The 27580-nt window shown below is 46.1% G+C and overlaps 1 protein-coding gene across 4 annotated transcripts; it reads right to left on the reverse strand.

Moving 5' to 3' along the window:
• Positions 1-3164: 3164 nt before the first annotated feature.
• DPP8 (dipeptidyl peptidase 8) lies at positions 3165-27445 on the reverse strand. 4 transcript variants are annotated; one of them, XM_056499796.1, is made up of 20 exons: positions 27373-27445; positions 25148-25417; positions 23570-23682; positions 22517-22690; positions 21477-21645; positions 20173-20283; positions 19718-19846; positions 18219-18280; positions 17107-17207; positions 15611-15788; positions 14245-14404; positions 13452-13531; positions 12912-13064; positions 12236-12371; positions 11346-11491; positions 10702-10848; positions 10174-10326; positions 8773-8915; positions 7995-8106; positions 3165-7430 (listed from the first exon to the last, which is right to left on the reverse strand). In XM_056499796.1, the coding sequence occupies exons 2-20, from the start codon at positions 25404-25406 to the stop codon at positions 7308-7310; spliced, it is 2649 nt and encodes an 882-aa protein (XP_056355771.1). In that variant the 5' UTR covers positions 25407-25417; positions 27373-27445; the 3' UTR covers positions 3165-7307. The 4 variants fall into 4 exon arrangements, 3 of the variants coding, with proteins under 3 accessions (XP_056355771.1, XP_056355772.1, XP_056355773.1); XM_056499797.1 differs by lacking the exon at positions 27373-27445 and adding an exon at positions 26863-27147; XM_056499798.1 differs by lacking the exons at positions 3165-7430; positions 7995-8106 and having other exon boundaries at positions 8823-8915; positions 10190-10326; positions 27373-27432.
• Between the last annotated feature and the right edge of the window lie 135 nt (positions 27446-27580).

Below are 27580 nucleotides of genomic sequence, written 5' to 3' on the forward strand. Positions count from 1 at the left end.
TGGGAACCGCGGCGGGTGGTCTTAGCCCCTTTTCAGAGCCTCTCACCGATCTTTAATCACCTCTTGACCCAAGCTGGGCTCTTCCTGTACCACTCGCGGCACAACTTTCCCAGCGCAAGGCGCCGCAGCCCGGCCCTCGCCCGCCGCTCGGCGCGGCGCGCACGCCGCTCCCAGCGCGCATTCTACCGCCGCTCCGCATTGTTCGGGAAGCCTGACCTCCTTCTTAATTAGCTGAAAACTGCACAAAAAAAAAAAAAAAAAAAAAAAAAAAAAAAAAAAAAAAAATCTAAAAAGATAAAAAAAGGAAGGGAAAAAAATAGAAGGAAAAAACCCCCTCGGTAAAAGCCAGTCGCAAATCAAAAGAGGCAACAGTGAGAGCAAGCAATGTGTCACCACAAGTGTCCGAGTCAATGGAAACCTTGTTAGGTGGGGAACAAGGGTCTGCGCTAACAAGCTCTTATCTGTGTTTTTGTTTTCTATTGAAGGTGCATGTCATTAGGAGGAGTGTTAACAAGAGCTCTCAATAGCTTCATATGGCCAATGGCCTCTGAATATTCATGAAGGTGTGAACAGAATGTGGGAAAGCGGTGGAAGAAAAGGCAAGAAAAGCGGCAAGAGGGCTGATTGTGCCGGGAAGAAAGGAGCCAGGGCTCTGTGGGAAAAAGGGATCCTGAATCCCTCAAACAAGAGCGTATTCCCTAGGCAAAACCTGCCCTTCAAGCTGTGGGATGGTATTGATGGAGCCAGGGAGGTGGGATTTTTCTGAGCAGCGCTGGCAGGGAACCAACTTCTGGCATTTGAGGTGACAGTACCCAGGTTTTTTTAAACTAAAATCACAGCAGTCACTGGCATCTGTTTTTGGAGATGTGCAACCCTCTCTCCAGGCTTATTGGGTCACAGGAGGGATCCAGAAGGTGTTTTCCCCTGGATGTCCAATATTGAAATGGGGATGAACTCAGAGTGGATGGAGAAGACAGGAGGCAATGGAACAAGTTTGGATTTTGCTTCAGCACTGTGGTGCTCATCATGCTGAGGGGAACAACTCATTTACCCCCAGACAAAATCATGGAATCACAGAATCAGAGACCATTTAATTTGGAAGGAACTGTAGAGATGAATATCATCTCATTCCACCCCCTGCCATGGGTAGGGACACCTTCCACTATCCCAGCTTGCTCCAAGCCTGTCCAACCTGGCCTTGAACTCTTCCAAGGGTGGGGCAGCCACAGCTTCTCTGGGCATCTCCATGGCCTCCTCTGGACTCACTCCACATCCTCCTGATGTTGGGAGTCCCAGTCAGACACTGCACATGGCTGCTCAGCACCTGCCTCCCCTCCTGCACCTCCCTGCATCCCCAGCTCTAGAGAAATCCCTCTGGCTTCCCAGGCGGCAGTCAGGATAAGGAAAGATGCTTTTCCTATACACCTCTTTAGGCTGTGCAGCCCCTGCTTCTGCTCTGTCACAGGACCAGGGATTTCAGCTGGGCTGGTTTAACACAGAGCTCTTGCTCTGCTCATTTTGGAGCAAAATTATACTGCAGAGTTGCCTCTTCTTGAAAGGCTCCAATCTCGCGTGTCAGTGCCAGATAAATAGTTTTCATTCAACAAATCAATGAATAGAAACAAAGTACAGCAAAATAATGTCAAGTCATTTCACTGATAACGACAGCTGCTGGGCTGCAAGGAGACAGGGAGAACAGGAGGGGGTGCGGGGGAATAGATTAAAAAATGTAAAAAGCAATGAATCACAGCTGGGGGGAAAATCATAAAACCACCAGCCACCGCAGCTCCCACACGAACATACACGGTATTTACTCATCTATTTCTAATGAAATTGCAAGTAGAATAGAAAGGAAAAGAGGGAGGGCAATAGTGAAGGCAAATTGTTCAAACTATCATTGTTGGAAAAGCAAAAGGGCTTTTCTTCCAGCAGGAAGCAAACCGCATGGCTCCAAGAGCTGAGGGAGGAAATGCACTCCCTTCCTCCCACAGGTCCCTACCTTGCTGCTTTTGGGTCATCATTTCCTTGCTGCTGGTTTTCACCTTGGAGCAGTCTGTTGCTCTTTGCTTTTACAAGAAGAAATCCTGATTTGGGCAATTCTCTGGGATATGGGCAGACCTGTAGGGCCAGCCCAGTGCTGTTGTGTGCCTGTGCCAAGGAGCTCGACTGAAACAGCACTGGTTCTCCATAGGTCTGTTTGGCAGGAGCAGTCTGGAAAACGATTATCTTGAGAAAAGACTTGATGCTGGGGAGGAAAACACAGCCCTTTAATTCCAGTTGCTATTTGCAGTTTTGCTATTATTCCCATAAGATGACAGGAGGGTTAATTGTGCTCAGGCCGTAAGTTCTTCTAGGAAAGGTCTTACTGTTATCCTGCCCCAGACCCCAAACACTAAAATATGCCACGACTTTAGCCTGAAAAGGACTTTGCTAAATCTTCACTCCTTTCCCTCAGGTTTCAAAAACCTCCATGGATGCACACTAAAGATTGCAAACCAGGAACCTTGTATAGGAATGGGGCATACAAAACCTTGTATAGGTACACAGCAGTGTTTCCCCTCCTCCTGAACAGAGGGTGCTTCTCTGTGCGTGAAAAATCAGGAATGAGTAAAAACATGAATTGTATCTGCCTTGAGCCACTCCCCAGACATTCTGGGATAGCACTACATGGAACTGGGGTGCCTGCACTCTGCTCAGAGAAACAAACAGGAGGCTGAGCACAAGGTGACTGCATGAAGTGACATCTCTTCTCTTGCACTGCCAATTCCACTCTCACAGGAATGTGTGAATTCCTCTGTCGGGGCACAGGGCCACCTTCTCCCCCGTGGCACTTGTCCCAGCTCGGCGAGGCTGCGTCCTGCAGTCGCCGGTGCGACAGCTCCGGCTGGTGGCTGCCGAGGGCTGTGAACAGCATTCACATGGAAACACTCAGGAGAGGGAACACGTCTGTGCCAAGGACATGCCTCATCTTCCTGATGGTATCCATCTCCCAAACCTCAAGGGACAGGAAACACGGCAGATGCTTTTGTGGAACACCCGACGTGCATCAAACACACATCACTGCTGCTTTCCACAGCGCAACGCGGGCACAGATTTAATTACATACGAGCTCTCCTAAATCAAGGAGAGAGACAGTTGAAAATAGGGTGGAGAAAAACCCAACATTTAATTCAATTTATTTAGCAGCATCTTTATTGCAACAAAGGTTTTGTAATAAAACGCAGCAAAACTAATGTCTCCACTTTACATGATTAAAAGCCATGGAGCTTGAGGGGGGCGGGGAGGGAGGGAGCCCAATAAACCCACTGGAGTGAGACATGCAATTTTGTTAACGCAAACAGCAGGCACTTCATGTTCTCAAATTAAACACCTGAACTTCTACTGTGCAGAACAGCCAAGGAAAAACTGCAGGAAGAGCTCTCTGCCCCTTCCAAAGGGGCAGGTGGAAAGTCTCTGCAGGGTTCTGGCACTCAAGGAAACAGGCAGGGGCCTCACCTGGCCCATGTTTTGCTCACTCAGGCTCTGTTATTGCCTGGGCAGGGGCTAGGTGTCACGGCAGCAGCAGGACAGCCAGACACACAGACACACCCAGTAGGAGCACAACCCACTTCTCCTGGCAGGGAATATGGGCTGGAACTTGGGAGTATGAGAATTCTCCACAATTTCCTACCCAGGTGCAGGTGCAGGTGCTCCAGGGTTAAAGCATTACTACATTATCCCACTCAGAAAGTTTTTCCATAGCCTATTTCCAAATGCCACTAGTAAGTAGGGAATGCATTTTCCATTCTAATATAATGAACTTAGCTATTTTCAAAGCTTTGCTTTGGTGCTTTGAGCTCATTTTTCCATTGAGTTTGTAAAAATTAAGCAGTTCTGGGTAAATATTAATTTTACTGTGTTCTGAATAAAAAAAGATCATTGAGAACAAAGGGAGGTGGGGGTGAAACCCAACAGCTTTGCACATCCCACACTCACAAGGCATCACTGGAAGCTGCACTAAAATGGGGTGAAAGAACATGCTTTCACCAGGAACAAACACAACCAAACCAAATCACCCCAAAAGACAGGAAACTGCCTGCACCAACACACAACTTCAGTATCTCAGCATTCAGATCCCCATATTTCAGATATATTCTTAAACATATGAAAACATTCATCTCAAAGACACCTGTGCAACTAAATATCCAGCATGCAAGGAAGGCTGAGTCCCACTCCTGCTCAGAGCAGGGCTCCTGCTGGGCAGACACACCTGGATGGCAGAGGAACCTCCACAGGGACATACCAAGCTCTGGTTTGGGAGCCACAGCAAAGGCTCCTCCTCATACCTTTTTGCTCCACAACCTCCCTTGCATGTGCTGCCCCAGGATCTCACTAGTCCTGCTTAAAACTCACGCTAACCAAGAGATTTTTTAACATGCAGGAAGTGATGAAGTACAATCCCAAATCTCAAACAGGGTGGAAATCTCCTTGAGTGACATTCCCATCTCCAGGACTGTGAGGTACAGCCTTGGCCAGCCTGTTCCTTGGCCAGACCAGGACTTCACCCTACAAGGTGCAGGAGTACCACTCCCCCACCAAAAATAAGGATGCCAAGTTCCTCAGCACTAACACCTGCCTACCTCTGCAGTCTTGATCACAATGGTGCCTTTCTTCACTGGGAATTTAGATGGAATCAGACTTCATCTAAGGCATCTCTTCTGCAAGAACTACAAAACTGTGGTGATAAATCCTTCCAGCACTTCCACAGGATAAGAGAGCACGGGGTCTTAAAGTGCTTAACTACAGAAAAAGAAAATAAAAATGGTAGTAAAAAAATTCCAAAATTTATGCTGCAAAACAGAGCAGTTACAGTATATTGTACTATAATAGCTTTTTGAAGTATATATTTAAAACAGTGGAAGGATGCATTATTAAAAATCCTATGTCAGCACTTGTAATCACATCCTGCCTCAAATCCAAACCCAGCCTGGTTTACTCACATAATGTTTAGTTCTGCAGTTCCCCAAAAAGCACTGTTTGATGAAGGCCATTTTTGTTCTGTTTTTTAAACAAAATGATCAATTTCATCTTAAAAATCATATACATTTACATTCAAGGGTAATCACCTCTAAAAAAGAACAAAAACACCCCAAAAAAGCAAGTTAATTTAATATTGAACAAAATATTAACAACCTTGGAAAAGGTGAATACTATCCATGGGTAATTTTATACATATATGTATATATGAACAGATATAGATATATGTATATATAATACAGCATAAACACGTTGGGAGCACAATGGAATTCCAGAGGAACAGCTTCTTTTTGTTGTGTTGCACATGTGCTCCTCTCTTGGTGCTGACTGTAGCACACTCCCCTGGGATGCTGCCCTTATTCAGCCACAATTAATGGCTGAGAGAAGATACTCCTGGAGCTGGGCTCTTTCCCTGCCACGCCCTTCCCAAAATCAACTCGTTATTGATCTGCTAATGGTGTTTTAACTGATCCACTTTTAATCACTGCGATCTGAAAACCAGGCAACAGCCCGACCCAAGGCTCCCCACTGCAGAGGAACCTCTCCCTGCACGGAGGAACCACTCCCTGCACGCCTGCTGGCTTTGGCTCCTTTGTGTATCCCAAAAACCAGATCCTGTTCACACACAAGGCTTTTACAACCGTGTAACTGCCCCAGCTCCCTCGCTTTGGTGCACATGCCCAGCAGTTTAACTGAAAAACGATGCAGTTTGATCCAATACAGCCAGACTCTCTTAAATTCCAGAGTTTTGGGATCAAGCTGAACAAGGAAAGTACAAGATTACAACGTGTGGAGTCATAAGAGTGTAAACACTGAGAGTGATTCCAGATTTTCAGCAGATGAAAAGAAAATCATGCTCTGCTTCTCTCTAGCACCAAAACAGAAAGAAAAGGAAGTTCCTGGGTTTCTAAGAAAACCATTAAAACTTATCAGAGTCCCAGAAGCAAGTCTCAAAGGGAGAATTTTCTGGATTAAAGAGAATAACTTTCTATGTATTTCTATCCTAAATTGCCTGTTGCCAGTTAAAAGTGCCTTCACACACTTATGCTTTTCAGCCAAACCTGCTGCTTAGGTAAAACCTCAGTAGAAAAAACACAACAGGGACTGCAGTTCCTTGAGGGTTACCTGAAGCTGTACAGAAAGGTGTTCTCAAAGACAGCATCATCATCATCATCATCATCATCATCATGCACAGTAGTGCTAGAAAGGACCCAGGAACAGGGGACTGGACAGAGCATGAGCCTGGGAAATAGCCCCTCATACATGATGAAATTCAACAGAACAGTTCATATTGCCTCACATGTAAGGTCTCCCCACACATCTTCTGCAGACCTTGGAAATAGAGTATTGAATTTCTAAATTGTAACATGATGCATATGCCTATATCATGCTGATGTGAGGGTGAGGAATGAGTATTGCAAACCCAGCTCCAAAGTGAACATCAGGAAAAAATCTCAACAAGATGCACTTTGAAGCTTGTTTGAAAGTTTACAGTTTCTGCACTTTAACTTACGTTAGTTTGCACCTCAGAATACAAGATTGTTATGCCCATATCACAGTAAAGTATCAATTCACTTCTCCATTGAAATCAAGTACAATCAGGATAGGTTCTCAAGCTGCTGGAAGAAGAGAGAATGATTTATCCTAAGGGAGAAGGAATCAAAGAACCTGGCATCAACTGATCTGAATCCAAACTTTAAATATGTTAAGAGGAAGCTTAAAAGTCTTTCTTCTTAAAAAACAGTTAACATCTAGACAGGGGATGTGTCCAACTTGTGACCACCTTCTAAGGAGTGAGACACATCCCTTTAACAAAGCATAAAAGCTATATGATAGCATTTAAAATTAATAAAAGTTGTAACCATTCAGGTAAACTCTTGCTGTGTAGTGAGTAAATTATCCAGTATAATATAATAAGATATCAAGGAACACACTGTAAAAATACATCAATTATGCCATAATGCTTTTAAAAAGTGAAGATCTGGTGCTGTAAAAGTACGTTATTTTCAGCTTCAGCTCGTCCCCCAAGAGAACACCCATGGTACTGTATTATACCACAGACATTGGATTTTATTTACAGCTTAAACTTGAAGTTTAATAACTGAAGTTATAAGATCACCGTACTTTAATTTCCCGTATGGCACCAAATTTACTTTAAAAAAGTGTCTGTGAGGGTGTGTACGTGTGTGTACGTGTGGCAGGCACCAGAAAGCAACATTCCATCGTATTTTCTCTAGTTTCCTACACCTCCTTGTCCGGAGAGCAGCCGTGGAGCAGAGCTCTGAGGTCAGTCACATGGCCTTCATGGCAGCAATGTGAGAGCCCAGGTTCTCCTGCAGGTAATACAGCAGGTGCAGTTCATAGTGCTCCCCCGACTCAGGGACCCTGATGCTGTGTCTCTCCTGAGGGTAGATCTGAAATGTAAAATAAAGTCATGAATATCCACGGCAGTTGAAGGTGCCAATATTTAAGTTAGTCCCAGAGCCACATTCCAAATGTCCATGGAATGTCCTTGCATTCACTCTGCACCTGAACTGACACACCTCATCCTCCACTGCCTGAACCCAGGAGAACCCACTGGGATCCAGTTGTGCTGGAAGGGATCAGCCTGGCTGAGCAGAGGCAGCTCCTCCTGGCCAGAGCATATTCCCACTTCTGCAGTGTGCTGTGGGATCCCTGGGCTCCACCTGAACTGAGCCAGCAGGGTTTAAATAAATGCAGAACCCTGATCCATGCTGCATGAACACTGCTGCACTGCCTTCCAGCTGCAGATCTCCTCAAGAACAGCCTTAACTGCTTATTTGCCCAGTTTTTCTTTTTGTTAATTCATAAAATACTAACATTTTAAAAATACTTGGTTCAAATGCTACAATTGCATCCTTGAATTCCAAGGTGTCCAGCACAGCCACGGTACAAACTCCAATTCTGGATTTCTCCAAGACACACACATTACCTTTACACCCTGGTTCTGGCCTTACCTGTAGGTCATAGGGTTTCCCAGCTCTCACCAAAAAGCTGAGCAAAATACTGGTGTGTGCAAAGTGAACATTCTCATCCAGGAACCCGTGTAGCAGCAGCAAACGGTTTGGTCTGGGAAAAGCAAGATACAAACAGTTCCAGACAGCATCCCACTCATTTCATAGTCCACACACATCCATACAAAAACGCTCCCCAGAAAAGAGTATTTACTTTGAAAGCAGTAATTTCACTGTTGTAAACTGCTCTGGATAGACACATTACTCAAATATGTTCGTTCCTCCTCTGAAAGTTCTTCCTGCACATGCATATTACAGTCAGACAGACCTTTTATCTGAATATCTTATTTATTTCTCAGCAATGCATCCCCACTTGGACAATATGAGGCCTTAAACCTTGATGATTGTCAGTTCTTTGCAAGAAAGCCCACAGCCCCATCTTGCTCTGCTGTGCTGAGACAGCCTCTGAATATACAAAAACATTCCAATCAACTAATTTTTTGTTTAGCTTAATGTGGCTCTAAAGCGCTAATCAAACTGAAGATATGTTTGTCATTTCTTTAGACATAAAAGGGCTTACATGGAATGGTCTATAATTATGTAAATGTTCATTTGAGTATTAAGTTTATTAGTGTTGGGTATTTGTTTGTTTTTAAAAAATATTATTTAATGTGAGCATTTGTGATTAGAGAAATACCAAGAACAGGGAGATAAAAATGTGTCTATAGGGCTTGAACTTCCCTGGTAGGAAAAAGAAGAAAGCAACCAGAAGCAAACTTACTCAGAAGGAAACTTCTCAGCCTGCATGGCCACAGATCCCAGGTAGTAGCCCTGCTCGTTGTGCTCAGGGTGGCCCATGTAGCGCTCCGTGTATCCCGTGTCGTAAAAAATCCACAGCGTGACCGGGGCTCCGGCTACAGCCACCTGCCAGTGCCACAGAGAGGGGAGTGACAACAGTGCCCCAGCCAGGGAATGGCAACACTGCCCCTTGGCCTGGGAATGGCAACACTGCCCCTGACCTGGGAGTGGCAACACTGCCCCTGACCTGGGAGTGGCAACACTGCCCCTGACCTGGGAATGTCCTTCCCTCCCACGGCTTCATCCCACTGTAACTGTGGAAGGAGCAAAGCAATCCCTGCTGTCTCTGCCCCAGCTCGCACACAGCACAGCTCAGCTATGATCCACACCTGCTGGAAACCAGCAAGAGCCTACAGGTGAATTGGAAGCAACTCTAAACATATCCCCTGCAAGTGATGCTGAGGGAAGTGCATTCTGTGAGGTTTTATAGGTTTGAGTGCATTTGCATGTTTAACAGAAACAGCTCCCGAGGACTCAGAAAACTACCCTGCATAGCTACCAATAGCTTGCAGAGAGGCTTGCGGAAAAAAAGGCCCAAAAAAACCCCAAACCACCACAAAACCATCTAAAACTCCTTTGCAAGGCCGAAATTTGTTTGTAAAGGTAAAAATGCAACAATTGTTAAGGACTGAGACAAATCATTTTTAAACATCCCAGTAATATTAAGGTTGGACTTAAAAAAAGCAAGAGCAGCCATAAAGAACAAAACACATCTCAAGGACAATAACCAGCTCTTCCCACACCTCTACCCAAAGGCAGTCTGGACATTTATTACAGTGGTCTAAAGTCAGACAGGCACAAGAACATCTTTCCAGTATCTCTCCCCATCCCCAGGCTGTCCTCCTGGCTGCTTCAGAACACACTGCTATGCAGCAGCATGGGCTATTTGATCTGAGAATAGATCAGCCTGCAAAGGAACAACTCTCTCAGGGCCAAAAAGAGAGAGGATGAGAAGGAGTTGTTGGTTTTCACCAGAAGGGTTTCCCCTACCTGGTTCACAACACAAAGAGCTCAGCTCACTTTGTGGGCAGCAGCTGATGCTACCCTAAGGTACCTTCAGCACAGGTGGCCTGAGATAGGTAGAGGTACAGGAGCACAACTAAGTCATTGCAAGCTCAACAGTACCAACAACTGCTAGAAAAGCAACTTCTTTCTGAACCCACTCAAATAGAAGAGTCTTGAAGAAAACAGCCATTGCACTGTGTCCTAACTTGTCTACAGCAAGTCCCAAGGTCTTTGTGCTGTGACCATCCATGAAAGTCACATTACTGAAGGAAAGATTCTGTCTGCACCACCAGAGTAAGTACTCAATGCATGAACATACCCTGAAGATATCTGACCTCTGTGTTAAAGCCATTAGGGAGAGGTAGCCTCCATAGGACCAGCCGTGAATGCCCACACGCTCCAAGTCGATGAAGTCATACTGTGACGCCAAATACTGCAGCCCTTCCACCTGATCATCGATTTCTATCTGCCCCTGCCAGGGCAGAGAAAGTTCTGTTAGTCACAGGCATAAGTTACATTCTCAGCATTGCCCAAGGCAACCACCTTTGGTGCTCAGGAGTGATGCATGCTCAGAATGCAACTATCCTGCTTCATGTGAGCGCAAATTGTATCTGTGAGGAGTCACAGCCTTGTCACGAACCACCCTGTGTCAGGCTGCAGCTGGTTCACAACCTCAAACCATGACATTTTATCTTTCCCACATCAAGTATCTTTCCTCCCTCAACTCACCTTCCTGTCCCCAAACCCCAGGAGTGTCACACAGGCAAACCAGTGCTTCAGCGCTGGTAGCACTGGCACCCAAACCCATCTCTGGCTGAGAACAGAGCCAGACTCAGGGGCCACTTACCATTTTGTATTTAAAGGCTCCTTCAAACTTCAGCCCTCGGTGGCAAGAGCCCCTGTTGTCAATGACAACAACAACATAGCCTAAAGAGGCCAAAGTGTTCAGTCGGAAGTACTTGATTCCTTTAAACCGGTTGTTCACCAGCTGTACCTGGAATATAAGAGCAGCACAGAATCCAGAGGTCACCTCTTAATCCAATTTCAAATTTATATTTACCTTCTTTTAAATGATTTATACAATTTTATAAGGCAAAGTTTTCAAGATCTCTACTCCCTGTTGCAGGATGCTCTCTCCCTGCTGTGCAATAAACTCTTCTCCCAATAAAACAAGCCATTCTGTGTCACAGGTATGAAGAGCTGTACTGAGGTCCAATGAGGCAACTGGAAAGGAGGAGACAGAACTGGGAACAAGGACTATCCGATTCCCTTTTTTCCCAGTTCCAGCTCTCCTACTCTATACCTGTTGTCAGACAAGTGGCAGTGCCTGGATCCATGACCTGGGAACAATGAATCCTTACAGCACCTCTGGCCAAGCACCTACTCACCCACAAAATGACACCTACTGGCCTCAGCACAGAGCAGGAAGTGTTCCTGCAGGACAGCAGTGGAGTGATCCCTGCCAGCCCATCCCACTGCTGACCAACTCACCTGAGGGCCCCCATAGATGAAGAGCACTGTGGGGTACTTCTTCCCAGGCTGCAGGTTGTGGGGTTTGTACATCATTCCATACAGTGTGAACCCCGTGGAGCTCTCAAAGGAGAACACTTCAGGGGGAATGTAATCAGGAAGAGGACCTGCCACGGGAGGGAACAGTGAGCCTGGTTTTAACAGGAATGGATGAGTAACACAGCTCTGCTGCACCACTGTCCTGTCACCAGCCTCACTGCAATCCCAGTGGAGCTCTCCCACACTTTCCAGTGGGTGTGGCTGGATCCAGGCAGAGACTGGGAATGCCCCAGACACAGGTGAGCTTTCTGAGCCCCTATCACATTCCCATCCCTGCTCTCCTGTGAATTACAGTAACTCTTCTCCCCTGACACATACATTACAGATGTCCCATCCCTTCCTAATCCCACTCAGGACTCACTACATTAACATGTGGAAAGTACAACACATGGAGTATGCCTCAGGTAAGGAGAAATAAAAAGCAACAGAAATCCAGTGGAAGACTATGGTCCAAGAACTCTCCCATGAAGACACAAGTAGGCAGCAGCACACACTATTTAAGAAGTGCACCTCCCTTCCCAGGCACACACTTTTTGGCAGGCATGTCAGAGCAAGCAAATGCACTCAAACCCCTCCCTGAGCTAAAACTGGCAGGAGAAAGTTGGTAATTTCCACTCTAAATTCATTCAAGATCTGTTTATATCCATTTGTTGCTGAGCTGAAAACATCCCTCCTTACTTCACAGAACTCCTCACACAAGCCTGAGTTTCAGAGAGAAGCCACGACAGCAAATCTCAAGCAAGCATACGCTGGGATATCTTTTATCCTGTGATCCTGCTTGTCCTTTTCCTGTTCCTCACCCATGCCATTACCTGCTGAATCTAAAATGGTAGCCCAGAATTCCTTAGTCCTATGAGCTGCATCATCTTCTGATCCTGTCAGCCGGTACAGTGACACACAGTGGGGGTTCTTCTGATTACTGTACTTGCTGATGAACATGTCACAGTCCTGGGGAGAAAAAGAACATGCCTTGAACTCCTCAGTGCAGAGCCACAAGCAAGTGATCATTTCTTCTGCATTTAGATCTTTCAGAAGATGCTTATGGACCAAATTAAACATCCAGAAATCAGAGCACTTTTGCGTCTGAAATACTACAGTCCTTAACACTCCAAACCCAAAGATACACCTGCAAATCCAGGAGTGGCATGAGGAGCTTGTCACACACCTTCTGGGTCATGAATTCCCAGCTGGGTTCCTGGAACTCCACCCAATGCTCCTCAGACTCATCTCCTCTGGTGATTGCTCTCTAGTCCACTGAGGCAGAGAGTCAGGCTCAAACAGTTTCAAACAATTTGTCCCAGCTCCTTCTGCCTGAAGTGAGCTGGACAGCAACGGAACCAGGAGGTCAAGTCCGCTTTCCAGGATGGTTTTACACACTGACTGTACAACATACAGGAGGGCACAACACAGCCTAAAATCTGCTTTTGTTATACATCAATCCTGCCCTGTCTGCTGAGTGACAGGATAAGCCCTGGCAAGCACAGGTACCTGGCTGACACAGCAGGCGTGTGAGTAACCACGCTCTGTCAGACGCTTCACCTCCCCGGGTTTCTCGTAGCTAACAACATACAAGTGATGCTCCAGAGGTGAATCTTTTGTGCCTTGAAAGTACACCAGTTTTTTTGCTTCATCCACATAGATCTGTCAGGAACAAAACAAACAGCACATCCCTCAATATCCAGTTCTACCATCTCAAAGTGTCCCCCACACCCCTCCTGTCCCAATTCTATAATGCTGAGCTGAAGGCCAGCAATCTGCAAGGGATAAACCAAACAACTGTCTCACTAGCTACAATTCTGTCAGTTTGATTCAAATGATCAAAGAATTCATCCAGCTCAAGCTAGAAGAGCAGCAGTTTGGGGACTATTCCTTATCTCCTTGTGCAAGCTCACAAGTTACACAGAACAGAAATACTGTGTATTTTGGCTAAAACCATACTGGATTAACATGTATATGCTGATCCCTCCAAGTGACCATCTCCCTGCAGTGTGTGTGGCAGGATATCCAGGAAGCAAGAGCAAGACTTACATTGGATCCATGTCTGCCAAGCACTTCCCATTCCCCACAGGTAATTGCTATCTCCTCTTTGATGAGGCACTTGAAGTCACCTGCAAATAGCCAATGTACAGAGATTTTTATTTCTAAAAATATTTTGTCACTTGCATAGAAAGAAAGGTTTTATACTGAAAAACAGGCAGGTAAAGGAAATATGAGGTGTCAAAAATGGAGAATTTTATAAGAACTCTGCTTTTATAAGATGATTTAGCAAGAAAAAGAAGTCAGATGCATTCAGAGAAATCTAATCAGCCCAAGATATAATACTATGTGGGAAAAAGACCCACAACAGTTGCATGAAACTAGGAAAAGCTCTAGTAAAACTGAGAGTATTTTTTGTGCATACAGAGGTCAGTAGGTGCCTTCAATTTAACAGCATGAAAGTGTGAATTTAAGAACACATGCTGTGGAAAAACCACACTGGGAGCTTTGCACACAGTGATTTCCTGCATCTGAGCAAGACCAAGTTCCAGTGAAGAGGAAAAGCCAACTATGTCTCAGTATCACCAGGAGCTTGTTTCCCATCTGGTTCTTGGAAACTTTTCCCTCTAGTCCATAAGGAAGGATCAGGGTTAAAATTAAAGGATGCTGAAAACAGAATAACCCCTGTACAATTTCCAGAGGAATGACTGCAAACTGAAGTGCTTTCCTGAACAACAGAAGAAGTTTCCAATAAGACAATAATTCCTGCCATCTGGAAGGACATTTATTTCCTCACTGGTCAGCAACAAATGGACAATAAAAGCACAAGAACAATTGCCCTTACTGGGAGCAGGGAGGCCTCCACAGGAGCGTTTGTACTTGCTCTCCTTCAGCACCGAGGTGACCTTGTACAGGTGCCGGAAGCCTGTTTTGCACTCAGAGGCAAAAATGAACTCTATCTCATCTTCTTGAGTTTGAGGGAAGACATGGAAGATATCATGGATCTGAGGAGACAGAGCAGTGGATTACTGTCACCAGCAGGACTCTGGTACTGCAGTCACACAAAGTATGTTCCTCTTGATGCTCAACACAGACCACACAGTCCAGGCTAACTGGGTGCAGAACTTTTCCTTACTGGGAGAACCGTTATATTTGGAGCCAGGGGGGTCTGCAGCCAGTGCCACCTCCCTGTAGCTCCTGCCCTCTGCCAGTCTAACTCTATATCCTGGTCACCAAACTAATGAAGTTTTTCTGCACCTGCCCTTCTAGCTTAGACACAGAGGTGGGCCCTGCTCTGCAGACCTCTGTCCTGTGCTGCCTGCAAGTGAAGGATTATTCAAAGGATGAGCTGACATCATCCTCCCACTCATCAACATGCCAGCTCTTGCTTCAAGGGACAATCTTTGGAGGACTTGGGAGCATTTATCTTCACAATATGAGCTGCTAGTCAAGACCCACTTTGGACAGTAAAAATAATGGAGAAAGAAGAACTCACTGCACCATCCTGAAACCAAACACTAAGGAGAGAATGTGGCATCACAGAGAGCACTTGCTGTATAGGGACCATTCACTGGAAGGCTTTGTGCAAATACTCTCTCCTGAAAGATCCAACAACACACCAAGTGATGGATGGTCCCAGGCATACCTCCAATGGGATGTCACTGCAGAGACAGGGATCTTTATGTGTGAGGAGAGGCACATTTTACAGCAGTGACCAGGCACACCCATGACTGCTCTAAGCACAGGCCCTGCAGTTCACCTCCCAGAACACCACACCCTTAATCTGTTTCACCAGACTAGATGTAGTTCAGGAGGGGTTCAGTGCCTGTTAGCTGACTCTCAGGACTTTTCACCCAGTGTCACCTTGATACATCTTTGTTTCCTGGAGAACATTTTATCTGCTGGCATCACTGGTGCTAACAATTGGCACCAAGAAGCTGAAGAGTGCCAGTGACACTGTGGGCAAGGGGCTGCCTGGGAACACCAGAGCCCTGGGCTCTGCTCCTGACTCTTGAGTACTATATCAACTCAAGCAAAGCAGGTCTGTTTTCACATCCCAAATCTGTTCTCTACATCCTGTTTTTTACAGCAGGAAGCACTGAATATGCACAGAACTTGCACAACGGGATCACTCTCCTAGGCAGCACAGTAAGATAAACATTGCTCGAGTGCTACAAACTGTCAGAGAAGGCTGCAATTCAAATTCTTACATTTATCCAGATGTCTGTCGTTTCTTCATAAATAATGAAAGGTGTAACAGAATCTGGTACAGCATCAATAAGTTTCTGCCTTTCCATTGCATCATCTTCTGTGGGGATGAATAATGCAGGAGGGATCAGGACTATCTGAAGCCGAGTTTGGGAACGATCCAGCAAGATGGACCAGATGCTGTTGAAGACACAGATATTAGAGAAAATAACATGCAACCATGAGTATGACACAAGTCTGAAAATCTCAGCAGACACTCAGTAGCACTAGGCGTTTTGAGGGAGTCAAGAATATTCAATTGCAGATTAAGTCACGTGCAAAATTTCACCCACATAAACAAATCTCTTCCATAACACAAGAGCCTATTTTGCTTCATTTTAATATTGCATAAGCACTGCAAGTTCAAAAGTTTAACTCATTCGGTTCTCCCCAATTTGAATTGTGCTTCAAGGGAGAAAGAGAAGAGAAAAAATCAGAGGGAATAATGAAACAGAAACTATTTAAATTGAAATTTCAGGATGCTAGTGAAAATACTATTGTTAGATCTACACCTGCCAGAGAATAAAACTGGCACCTAAAGGGACCAGCAGCAGCCCCTGCCATATTCTGACAGCTTTATATGTAGCTCCAACAATAATTCTGCAAAAAGCAGGATAATATAGCAAATGTGTCCCTGTATTTCTTCCACATTTGGATGGGAAAGAAATTAAAAAGTTGAAAGCCATATTTAGATTCAAAACCTGGAGGAGTGCACTTCTGGAAAACCATGGAATCATTTGGGTTGGAGAAGACCCTTAAGATCATCAAGTCCAACCATTCCTCCAGCACTGCCAAGCCCACCACTAACCATGTCCCCAAGTGCCACATCTACACAGCTCTGAAGTCCCTCCAGGGATGGTGATTCCACCACTGCCCTGGGCAGCCTGTGCCAGGGCTGGACAACCCTTCCAGTGAAATACCCTTTCGGAGAAGCTTCTGGTGAGTTAGAAACACTGTACTACATCATCTACAGGGTTAAAATGACATGCAAATGTAAGTAGCACTTACAGCAGGTTTTCTGATCAGTAAGTCTGGTCAGCAAGGATGGTCCAGTGGTTAGGGCGCTAGCCTAGGGCCTGGGGGACCTGGGCTCATTTCTCTCCTCAGCCACAGACTTCCTGCGTGACCATGGCAAGGCACTTAACCTCTCTGGGCTTCAGTTCCCCATCTGTAAAATGGGGATAATAGCACTGCACTCTCTCTCACAGGGATGCTGAGAGGACACACACATCAAAGGCTGCGAGTGCCCAAACCCAAAGCAGTAGGGCCAGGGAGCAGAGAAAGACACAAGAAGGGCTCTGGTTTGGCTTTTGGAAAAATGGTCCCTTTGCACAAACAAGTTGGTAGCAATGTAAAAGTGAAAGCAGGCTTAAGCTGGAAGAAGACAGAGACCACTACAATCTGCTTCTGACTGTAGGACCCCAAACCCTCTGAGCAGAGACAGGATTAACATACGCACTATTTTCCTTCTGGCGTCCACCCAGCTCTAGCAATGTACTCTACTCCTTCAAAGAGGATCTCGAAGGGCTGAACTAGCTCTTTATCCACAACATCTGCAATCTGTTGACAAAGCAGCAATTCAGTGACACTGAGATGAACCCCCACAATCAGTTTTTCATGCACCATGAGAGCCTGGACACAGAGGACTTTTTCTGTGCAGCTTATGCAATTTAGATTGTTCAGCCTTTGCAACACAGGAGATGAACCCCATCTGTACCCAGAGCCCAGCACTGGGCTGGGACCAGAGAAATCTGGATGCTGCTGACAAACCCATCATTCATCCCACACAACTCATATGAACTCATCAGTTTCCCCTGTAAAGGGGAGGTGATTTGTACTGAGCTCTTTTCATGAGGATTTTCATGGATAGGTGCTGAACATCCTGCATGACACAAATGTGGCTCTAATCCATGAAATGCAGTGCTGCAGTCTGTCCGTGGTGGGACTGGGAACAAGTCCCAGTGGTACCCAAAGGGTCCTGAAGACTTTCCCTGCCTTTGCTGGCTGACACCAGCATCACTATCCCAGCAGGTGACTGCTGATGGCTGAAGGAGCTCAAGAGTTGGGAGAATTCCAATAATTTACGGCTGTTAATGTATCTGTTTAATAAGATTAATTTCCCATCTGTCCAAAGATCTTGGACCATGCTGTGGAAATTTCTGCATCTGTTTAAAAAATCCCAGGGCAAATGCAAAGTTCATCTCTTTCCATATGGTCATGCTTTTGTAAGGTGATATACTGTATTTGCAATCCAATTTTCCCAATATCTGCAGCCAATCAAGAGATCAGTCACATAAGAAGGTCTAACCATCCACACCTACAATAGTCTGCTCTGCAGCTGAGTTCACACACCAGTGGTAGCAAAGAAAAGCACAGCCTTGAGAAATACTGCTGCACATTGAGTATCTGCACAGGAATGAGCCAAGGGCACTGCCTCCAGAGAAGCCAGGAAGCCATCACAACCAGGAAAGTTTCTTTGTACAGAACTGGAAAATTAATTTTACCAAAAAAAAAAAAAGGAAAATCACAGCAACTAAATGTATTTGACAAACAAACAGAACATAGACTTACTCTGCCTTCTGCATTGATTGTCACTTCAGATATCTTGAAAGTGACCTTTGGATTTGCTGTACCTATAAAGACAGATGTTAAGTCAGACACAATTGTTTGCTGTGCATTATTGTGGTGTTAATTCATACAGGACTGGAAAAGGCAAACAGCAGAATGCTCTTTGATCAAATAGCCTCCCTGCATGCCTGAGAGACAGCACAGAACCAGGCAGGGAAAAAAGAAACTGCAAATGTGAGATTTAGAGGATGGAATCCTGCAAACAAATCAAGAGCCACACTACTGTCCCAGTCAGAGTTTTCTCCCACAGTCAGTGGATGCATTTACAGGGTGGAAGTGAATGCTCAGGAGTGACTGGGATAGCAAAGCAGGCCTTGGTTCACTGTGTGGCTGTTATTCCAAGGTGGTACATAGAAAGTGATCCAGTGCTAAAGAGCATCTGTGAAAATTAAACACCTAAAAACCTACTGCCATCATTAGTGCCATTATGATAATAAAGCTACATGCTGTTTAAGGGATTTAGGCTTTTGTTAGCTTGTTTTCTTTACATTGATTAGAGCCATGGCAAAATACTCTCAGAAATCTGAGTGCTCACAAGAACCAAAAAACCACAGTATCACCTCTTGCTTCCCAGACTCACACTGAGCCTTTCTCTATCATTGATACAAGTAGTAAATCAGGAAAAGTAGAAAGCTTTTCCAGTGAATTGGGGAATCTACAAAATCTGAATGAATTCTGCAGCTTGAGGAGGTCAGCTAAACAAAAATATTTCTCCAAAAAATGAAGATTTCAGGACTGAGGAAAGACAGCAAACCATTGTTACCTGAGCAATGTGTCCTGCTGTGACAGCAGAGACAACTCTGAACTGTTCAAACCTGCCCCACATCTAACAGTGAATCAGCCCTCAGCAAGTCTGCTTAAATCTCACTTCCTTGCTTCCAGTGGCACTACACTTCAAGCCTGCCCTCAGCTGCTGAAGTCTCCAGGTCATCCACTGTGTGGAAATGTGACCACAGGACATTTTCCTGGCAGGCTGCAGCAGCACAGGTTTGCTGTTCAAAGTCCAAGAGCAATCCTGGAGATCAGAGTCCTCCAGAACTTGAACTGCCAGGGCACTGCCAGCAGCTAAACAGAAACCCTCCCAAAACCCCAGAAGGCTATAATTCTGGAGCTGGTCCCTCACAAACTGTAATGAGAATCAACTCCTCAACAACTCAGATCTTCCAGGATTCCAGAGAGTGGCTCAAACAGTAACAATGAGAGAGGGTTCCTGCCAACTCCTGACACCCAGAGCCCTCAGTAACCACAAAGCTGCAGTATCAGCACAGTTACAGTGACTCATCCAGCCTCCAGAGCAGCTTCCCCACACCTGCACAACTTGGACACCAGTTCAAAGACTACTCAACACCTCTCTGCTCTAGTCTTGGAGAATCACTGCTGTCAGGCACACAGAATAAAATTGGTGTCTTTCAGAAACAGGGATGTAAGTTTCAGGGTCTCACCAGTTTTAGGGTACCGGAAGGAATCTGTTCTTCTTGTCTCCAGCATGGGTGATGTGACATGGATAATTTCCACCTCTGACTCATCGTTTTCTTCATAAAGAATTTGAAGAACTTTACCCCCATCCAGTGCTGTAAATGAATTAACATTACAGAATTACAGAATAGAACTATCAGTTATTGCAGGCATTAGTATTCCCTCAGGAGCCTGAGCTGATTGGAAGGGTGAAGAAAAATCCAATAAAGCCTGTGATTCATGTTTCATTAAGCAAAACACTGGGACTCCTACAAGTCCCACGACTGTTGCGAGAAGGGAAGTCTCTCCCCCCAGTGCTCACAAGGCCCCTGCTGCAAAGAGCTCCAAAGGAGGCCATTCCCAAATTGCACAAAGATAAATAGGAGGAAGAGAGCTCTGCACTAGGCAGGGCCTGTCAGACACGATGGATCTCCACACTTACTGGGCTGTGCCTTTGGGCACCACCAGTAGCCAGTGTATCTGTCAAACTCCTCCTGCAGCACAAAAGTAGCCACGCCAGCAGATTTTGGATCCTCCTCAACATTGGCCAGTTCTAAAAAAAGACACCAAAGAATTAGTTCATGATGTGCTGCAGAACCAAACCAGTTCTGCATTATCCCAAACACAGCCCAAGCTCACCCCCAGGGAACAATTACACGATAATAAATCTGACTTCTCAGCAGATTCGTTTTCTGCTTCCAGCCTTCTCTGTTCATATATTTAGGGAGGATTTCATCTTCTCTGACATGGCAGCTTCTTTTAGGAAAAGAAAGCCATTCTCTCTTCTTACTTCTACCTAATCAGGCTCTCAATTAGTCAGAGAAAAAAAAAATGCTCCCTCTAACTGAGTTCAGTGAATTGTAACTACAACTTTTAAGAAAATCAAAACCCCAAACCTTTCCAAACAACTGAACCGAGAACATGAACATTCAGAAAAATGAAAGCATCAATATTTCATTCACTGTACAAACGAAAAGTAACAGACTTACATAACATCTCAACATGATGACATATCCATAGGGCTTCAATATTTTTCCTGTTACCCTGGAGGTAACTTAGCAGCGCTCCATAAATAATTATCATCTGAGAAGGAGTCGCTGCTGCAGTTTATTTTTACTGTACTTACATAAGATTTTAATATTAAGCATTTAAATAGTCTAAAGCATTATTATGAAGTGCCAGAAATTTTAATTGACTAAAATTTAAATTATATAGTTTAAATACAAAACGAAAATTATTTTTAAAATGTTTTATCCAAAATGTCCCATTTTCTTTCTTCCACGACAAATGCCTAAAACAGAGTTGAAAAGGGTAGGAAGTGAGAACCTAAGTTATTGAGTATGAGGGGCCAGCAGAAGCCCCAGTGCTATTCAAAAACTGCCTGAACTGTTTCTAAAAGTCTGCAGCCTGATTTCACTGGCAGAAACTTTCCTCCAGCTCTATTCCACCCACAGCTCCTCCACTCTAAAAAGGCTGTTCCAGCAAAAAAGCAACGTGCTGTGTTTCTGGAGAAGAGCCCCTCCATATGTATCCAACAAACAACTCATTCTGCCAGATTGCACAGTGCAGGGAAAAGAATCATCCCACAGTATCTACACTACAGGAAGCCTACAAATGTGACAAACAAGATGGAATTAACAGTGGCCATTACCCCCATTTCAGGAGAACCTTTAGTGCCATTGCTCAGTGCAGTCTAGCAAGAACAAGTGCAGAGGAGGTAGAGGAATTTAATTCAGGATGCATTACCATTGTGCACAAACGTCAGCCTCCTTTCTTCCCTGGATTCTATATTAGATATCCAGATGTCATTGCAATGGATAAATGCAATCCAATTTGGATCAGCTGGACAAAGCTTGGGATCCATCCGGATATTTGGACAACTGGTCTCTACCAGAATGGGTCTTAAAGGCTGTTGCTATTTGGAATTAAAAAACAAAAAAGAAACACAGTAAGGTATGATATCACAGGAACACATGCACCAAGTAACCTGGATTTCAGAAGACCACAGTAGTGTGGGCACTGATTTCAAACACATGTTTAGAAAGGAATCTACCCACTTTATACACAGAAAGATACCATGCAGATATTTTATAGGGAAAGTTGTGTCTCTACCATGGTCCCATCAGGCCTCTTTCCCCTGAGCTGAGGATCAGCCCCAAATCAGAGGGCAGCTTGTGTAGGGAAGCCTGGCACACTCTTAAAGAGAGCACCCAAAAAGGGGCTGGCAGAACACATAATCTTGTCCTCCAAAAGCAACTCAAGATACAGTAAACTACCCCTGGCAGCACAGTTACACAAACACCAGGCATCTATTATAATAATGATAATAAATTATTTCAGCTTTGAAGGCCAGCTTCAGCACCAGCAGAGTGAAGGTTGCTTGTTCTGCAAGCTGTACAGTCAAATGGTGTAAAACTGGTGTAATATATCCAGCACTGACCACGGAACAGTGATCTGGAAACTGCAGCCCAGGGACAAAGCTGTTTCTGATGTGATGTCTGACTCCATGGAAGAGCACGGAGCCTTTTGTTGCTTTTGATGGACACTGCTAGTCATGAAAAATCAAACAAATCTGGTGTCCTGCCTTGCTGCCACGATTTTACCACTTCTTATAGCCCTGCAACTGAGTTTCTACAATTACAGAAACACAGCCCTGTGCATAACCCTGTTTCCAGGGTTATCAAGGTCACCTCCTGTGTCAGTGCAATAACTGCTGATGACTGCTCTTTGCTCTCACTCCAAGCCAAAGGAGGTCCTTGGCAGAGACAGAAGATGAGCAAACTCACGGTGAACCCATGGGGGCCTCCATCTTTCACATGATAAATCCCACTGCCCGCCTGGAACAGGAAGGTGCCGCTCTCTCTGTGGTAATCATAGGAGGCAATCCCCACGGTGCCGATCCGCTTCCTCTCCCGCAGCAACTCCTCTTCCCGGGAGTACATCCCATAGTCCAGGATGGCCTGAAAACAGGCAGACAAGTCAAATCACCACCTCTGCTCTGCATGCCTTACCCTGCTTCCAGGAGCAGATGGCTGAGCAGACATCCTCCTCCTCCGGAATCCTGCTGCCGGCTGGGAGCCCACTCTTGCTTTGCCTCTGCCATCAGCACTCGTAGGTGCAGGCCATGATCAGATCCCACACAACTGTAAACTGATAGCCACTCCTCCCATTGCTAGGCCAGCATTATTCCCAATACTCACTAGTACAAGAAGGCTCAGGCTGAGGGTCTGTTATTGCTAGAAGGAGCAGGAGAGACTTTGCTCACTTTCACAGACTGGTCTGATGGGAGGAGATCACAGCCAGAGTTTTATGTCTGGCTGACAGCCCCGAGAAATAACACAGGGAAAAATCCACCTCATTCCGTGTGGGGTTTGTCCCACCTCCTCCAACCTGCCATGGTGCATGGGATGGGATGGTGCAGGCTTGCTATGTGCAGCAGAGAAAAGGGAATCCACATCCCAGTGAGTGGGAAAGGGATCCTCTGCTCCAGCATGAGTCACGGAGCCACTGACTGATCCTCGGGGGAATCATCACTTCCCCTGCAAGACAGCAGGGAAGTGATTGGAGACTCCAGGCTCCTTCAGCAGTCCCCAGGATATCACAGCACAGAATTTAATGCAAATTAGCACTTGCCATCTCTGCCAGCAAAGGAATCATCCAGCACACAGAGAGGATGGAACTCCAAACACTGAGGAGAAAGCTGTGCTTCATTTTGGGATGGCTGCAGGGTTAGCATGTACAAAGAGAATCTTTACATTTTTAAAACAATAAACTTCAAATTTTCACTATGAAAACCCCAAATCCCATGTGCTTGAAGCAAGAAAGAAATCAGGACCAACCGGAAAAAGATCCAGAAGAGGCTTCCAGGAAAGCAGCAGGACAGCAGCTTTGTTTATGGTTTTGGGAATTTCAGAGTAGAAAAGCGTGTTCTCCCTGTTCTCCCCAGACATTGCTATTGTGAAAGGGAGGTGAAAAAAAAAATACATTAGCTTTCTGTTAATAATCCAAATGCTCCCAAAGGATGCCCAGGAACAATTTTCCAGGCCCTTCCTACCAGTGGAAGTACTGATGGTCTCTGCACTGCAGGAGTTCCCTGCTTCACAGAGAAGGCAGTGAATAACTCAGGCTTACCCCATGCTGCTCAAAGCACTCTGTGTCTTCTAACTGCCCTTTAGTTCCATAAGCTTTATAAATCAAGGAGGACTTTTGTGCCAATTCCCCTGTCTGGGATACACAGGCTGTGTTTCAAAGGTAACTGAGCTTCAGAGCGGTTTGAACATCCCTGTCCTGCTCCTCTCTCCCAGTCCTATTCAGATTTCTGAGGGCTCCTGCCTGGGCACATGGGGATCAGACCAGAGAGAGCCAGGTGTGCTCCAAGGGAAGGCCAAGCCTGATCTGTAGCTCAGGAAGTGGCACTTGGGAAACCAGAGCTCATCCCAGGGGAATCAACTTCAACCCGCCCATGATGTGCTTGAACTCAGCATCATCCAAGGATTATGACTCTCATCTTCTGAAAAAGGGAAAAAGAGCAGCAGTTTTCTGACTATGTCACTGCACAGCACATGCAAAGACTTTGTGCATCACAAACCTGAGCTTAAGCAAGTAGCCTAAATGGCAAGCAGTGGGACTAGAACATGGCTCTGGCTCCCAGGCCTCTGCTTCAGCCATTGTTTCTCCCCCTAATCCAGGTTTTCATGGATTTATGTTCAGCTACTGCAGCTCCTGACAAAAGCATTCCTCCACCACAAGGCCTGCTCCAAAAAGCCACTCAGAGGGTTGCTCACAGCATCACTTATAGTCAAATCACTTCTATCAAGTGAACATTAACTAGTGAAACAATGCACAATGCACAAGTGAATCCAAGAACAACAAACTACATTAAGTTTTTTATTATTAAGATTAAAAATGTCGAGAAAAGTATTTACCTCTCTAAGCTGCCCCTGCCCTATACTGCTATTTATTCTCCACAGGATTCCTAGAAAACCTGCTCCATTGGTAGCTGAGGCAAAAAGGACTTTCAAAATTACACTTAAAATCACTGCTTTGGAAAGAAACTTTGAAGGAGAACAAGGTTCCCCCGAACAGCTGTAATAAGAGAAAGGAGATAAACCTGCATAGCTTTTGGAGAGAATATTACTTGGGGTGACAGAAAACTGACTGAACAGACTTCCAGCTTGGGAACATGCCCCAAAGGACACCTCCCAGTTCTTTTCCAGGCCTAATGGGTCACCTCCAATCACGCCACTCCCATGGGAGATTACTTCACAAGTTTTAATAAGATATTACGATCACAATCATGACTTTTTACCAGCCAGTGTGGCCTGGAATCCCTTTTGATTTAAGTGCCAGGAACACCCAGCTGTCAGGAGCAGTCAATCCCAAAGAGCCCTGCAGTGACACTGTCACAGCCAGCTCACCCAGATAGTAGATCCTATCGGAATGAGGTCCTTCGGGATCATTTTTCTTCACAAATGTGAAGTCATGAGGAGCTTTTGCCATCATGTATCCATGATACTTCCGTGTATCTGTGAGCAGTTTCCGAAGCTGGCTCCAGGAATGCCTCTCTACATAGAAAGGTTCCAGTTTTGGCTGTTCCTCTCTTGGGACCTGCTCCTCATGACCTGCAGTCTCAAAGATTTCCAAGCCCGGCTGTTCAGTTTCCATGGCTGCTGCCATGTTGCATGTTTCTGGAAAAAACAGAACAGCAGAGCTTCAGCTCCAGCAAATCCTCACTGCACACTCCCAATACACCCCACAGCAAAAATGTTTTAAAAAAATCATCCTTTCATGTGGGGAATAAAACCCACAGCAAAAGGAAGAGAACTAGGAAAGATTTTTCTGCTCTGGAAAACAGGCTGGCACCACTTAGCCTTTCAGAAGGGACTAAAGACTTCACAGACCACAGATTTATTGTTGTGTTTCCCATGCCCACACATACCAACCACTCATTTTAGGTCACGAAGCAGATGAATTCTTCCTCTTTAAGCTCCCACCTGCTTCTTTCCCTGTGAGACCTCCACAAATCATCTTGCTACACTGGTATCAGAACAGGGATGATTAGGAGAGGAGCAAGACCTGGGACAAACAACTGCTCAGAAGACAGCACTGGTAGCTGATCTGGAACCATCAGCCTACACAACAGGCTCAGGCACCTCATGTCCTTATTCCTGTTATTCTCCCATAATTTCTTGGGTTTGTTTGTATCACTTTCAAACTATGCTCAGAAGGATCTAGCAGTGATCACCACTTTTATATTGTCCCAATTTCAAATACCAGAAGAAAACACAGTGAAAAAAACCATTTCCCTAACGGATTTATCTGCAACACAAATCTTATCTGGCCAAGAGGCTGTTAATTCAGCAGATATCTCTTCCTGCAGGTAGCTGGGCTTTACAAAGTGTATCTGAGCTGAAACTGTCAGCCCAGATGTCTGGCAAGAGGAAATCAAGCCCTCTCACTGTAAATCCCAGAGCTGAGGGCAGCTCTAAAAAGATCCAAACTATGAACTCCTGTCACATAGTTCATTCCTGGAGAGCCCAAGGTGTAGGATTGTCAGTCCTCTGAGGGAGGGAGGGGGTGCCTATATATAGCATGGAAAGACTGCACAAATGTTGTGTACGCTGCTGGGGCACAGCATGTTGGCCCGAGCCTGACAAAACACTAATATAGCCTAAAAAAACCATTTCCCTCGAGCAAACAGGCACTGAAGGATCACTAGAGCTCAAGGCACAGGCTTGGGCAGCTGGCAGAGCTCTCTGATGGAGAGCTCTCCAGAGCAGCTGAGACATCTCCCCAAAGGAGTGAAAATTATATGATCTGCACCTCGACACAAACCCATCTTAACACCAACAGTTTAATTTCACCTTCGGCAACACAAAGCAAACAAACCCGGGTCTTTCTTCTGCTCACACTATTTACAGCACAAAATTCCAGAATAAAAGAACCTTGTCCAACTGGAAGGAGGGTCCAAGGCATGCACTGAGCAGCGCTGTGCTTGAGACAGCGTCAGGAACTGACAATGAACCTTCAAACCTGAATTGCAAATCTCGTTTCATCTAAAGAATCCCAACAAAGAAAAAACCTCCTTTCCCCACCTATTCCCCACATGCTGCCATTTCTTAAGCCGACCTACTTCTCGCAGGAAAAGTGATAAAAATCGAAGAGCAGCAGACGTTAACGAGCCAATAGCAGTGGGAACGGCCACCCGGCACGGGGTGATGCTCCAGGGGGTTCCTCCACGGCCTGGGGCAGGTCCCGGGGGGCGGCGGGCAGATCGCGGGGGTCCCTTCGCGGCCGGGGACAGATCCCAGGGAACCCTCCACAGCCGAGAGAGGACCTCGGGAGCTCCCTCCGCGGCCAGGGGCAGATCCTGGTGGGCCCTCCCCGGCCAGGGACAGGTCCCGTGGGAGCCTCCACAGCCAGGGGCAAACCCCAGGGCGCCCTCAAAGCCGGGATGGAGGCGGGCAGATCCCGAGGGTCCCTCCACGGCCGGGGCGGCGGCCCGGCCTGGCCGGGGGCGGAAGGCCACGCCGCCTCGGGTCAAGCCGCCTCCTCCTGCCCCTTCAGGAGTCCCAAGGCCGCCAGGGGTCTTCCCCGAAGAGGAGCCCCCTGCCCGGCCCCCGAGGCTCCCCCCGGTACTCACGGCGCTCCGCGGCGGCGCTGCTGCCGAGCCGCCCCGCCGGGCCGCTGCTGCCGCTTCCGCTTCCGCTTCCAGGAGCGGCCCCGGGCACCGCGCCGCGCCGGCGAGGGCGCCGCCTGCCGGCCGGGAGGACCAATGGCAGGGATGCGACACCCACCCGGGCACGGGAACCGAGACACGGAACACAGGGACCCCTTGCGCGGGGACTAGG

This window comes from Oenanthe melanoleuca, chromosome 10 (assembly GCF_029582105.1).
Source record: "Oenanthe melanoleuca isolate GR-GAL-2019-014 chromosome 10, OMel1.0, whole genome shotgun sequence".
NCBI classification, from domain to species: domain Eukaryota; kingdom Metazoa; phylum Chordata; class Aves; order Passeriformes; family Muscicapidae; genus Oenanthe; species Oenanthe melanoleuca.

What these genes read in the sequence shown, in the direction of transcription:
- DPP8 (XM_056499796.1), bottom strand. Translation starts at nt 25,406, where the DNA reads ATGGCAGCAGCCATGGAAACTGAACAGCCGGGCTTGGAAATCTTTGAG. An exon ending in CGACAGACATCTGGATAAAT is followed by an intron (nt 14,405 to 15,610) that starts GTAAGAATTTGA and finishes CTGTCTCCTCAG; the next exon opens with ATCCATGATATCTTCCATGT. An exon ending in TACCATTTTAGATTCAGCAG is followed by an intron (nt 11,492 to 12,235) that starts GTAATGGCATGG and finishes CTCCCGTGGCAG; the next exon opens with GTCCTCTTCCTGATTACATT.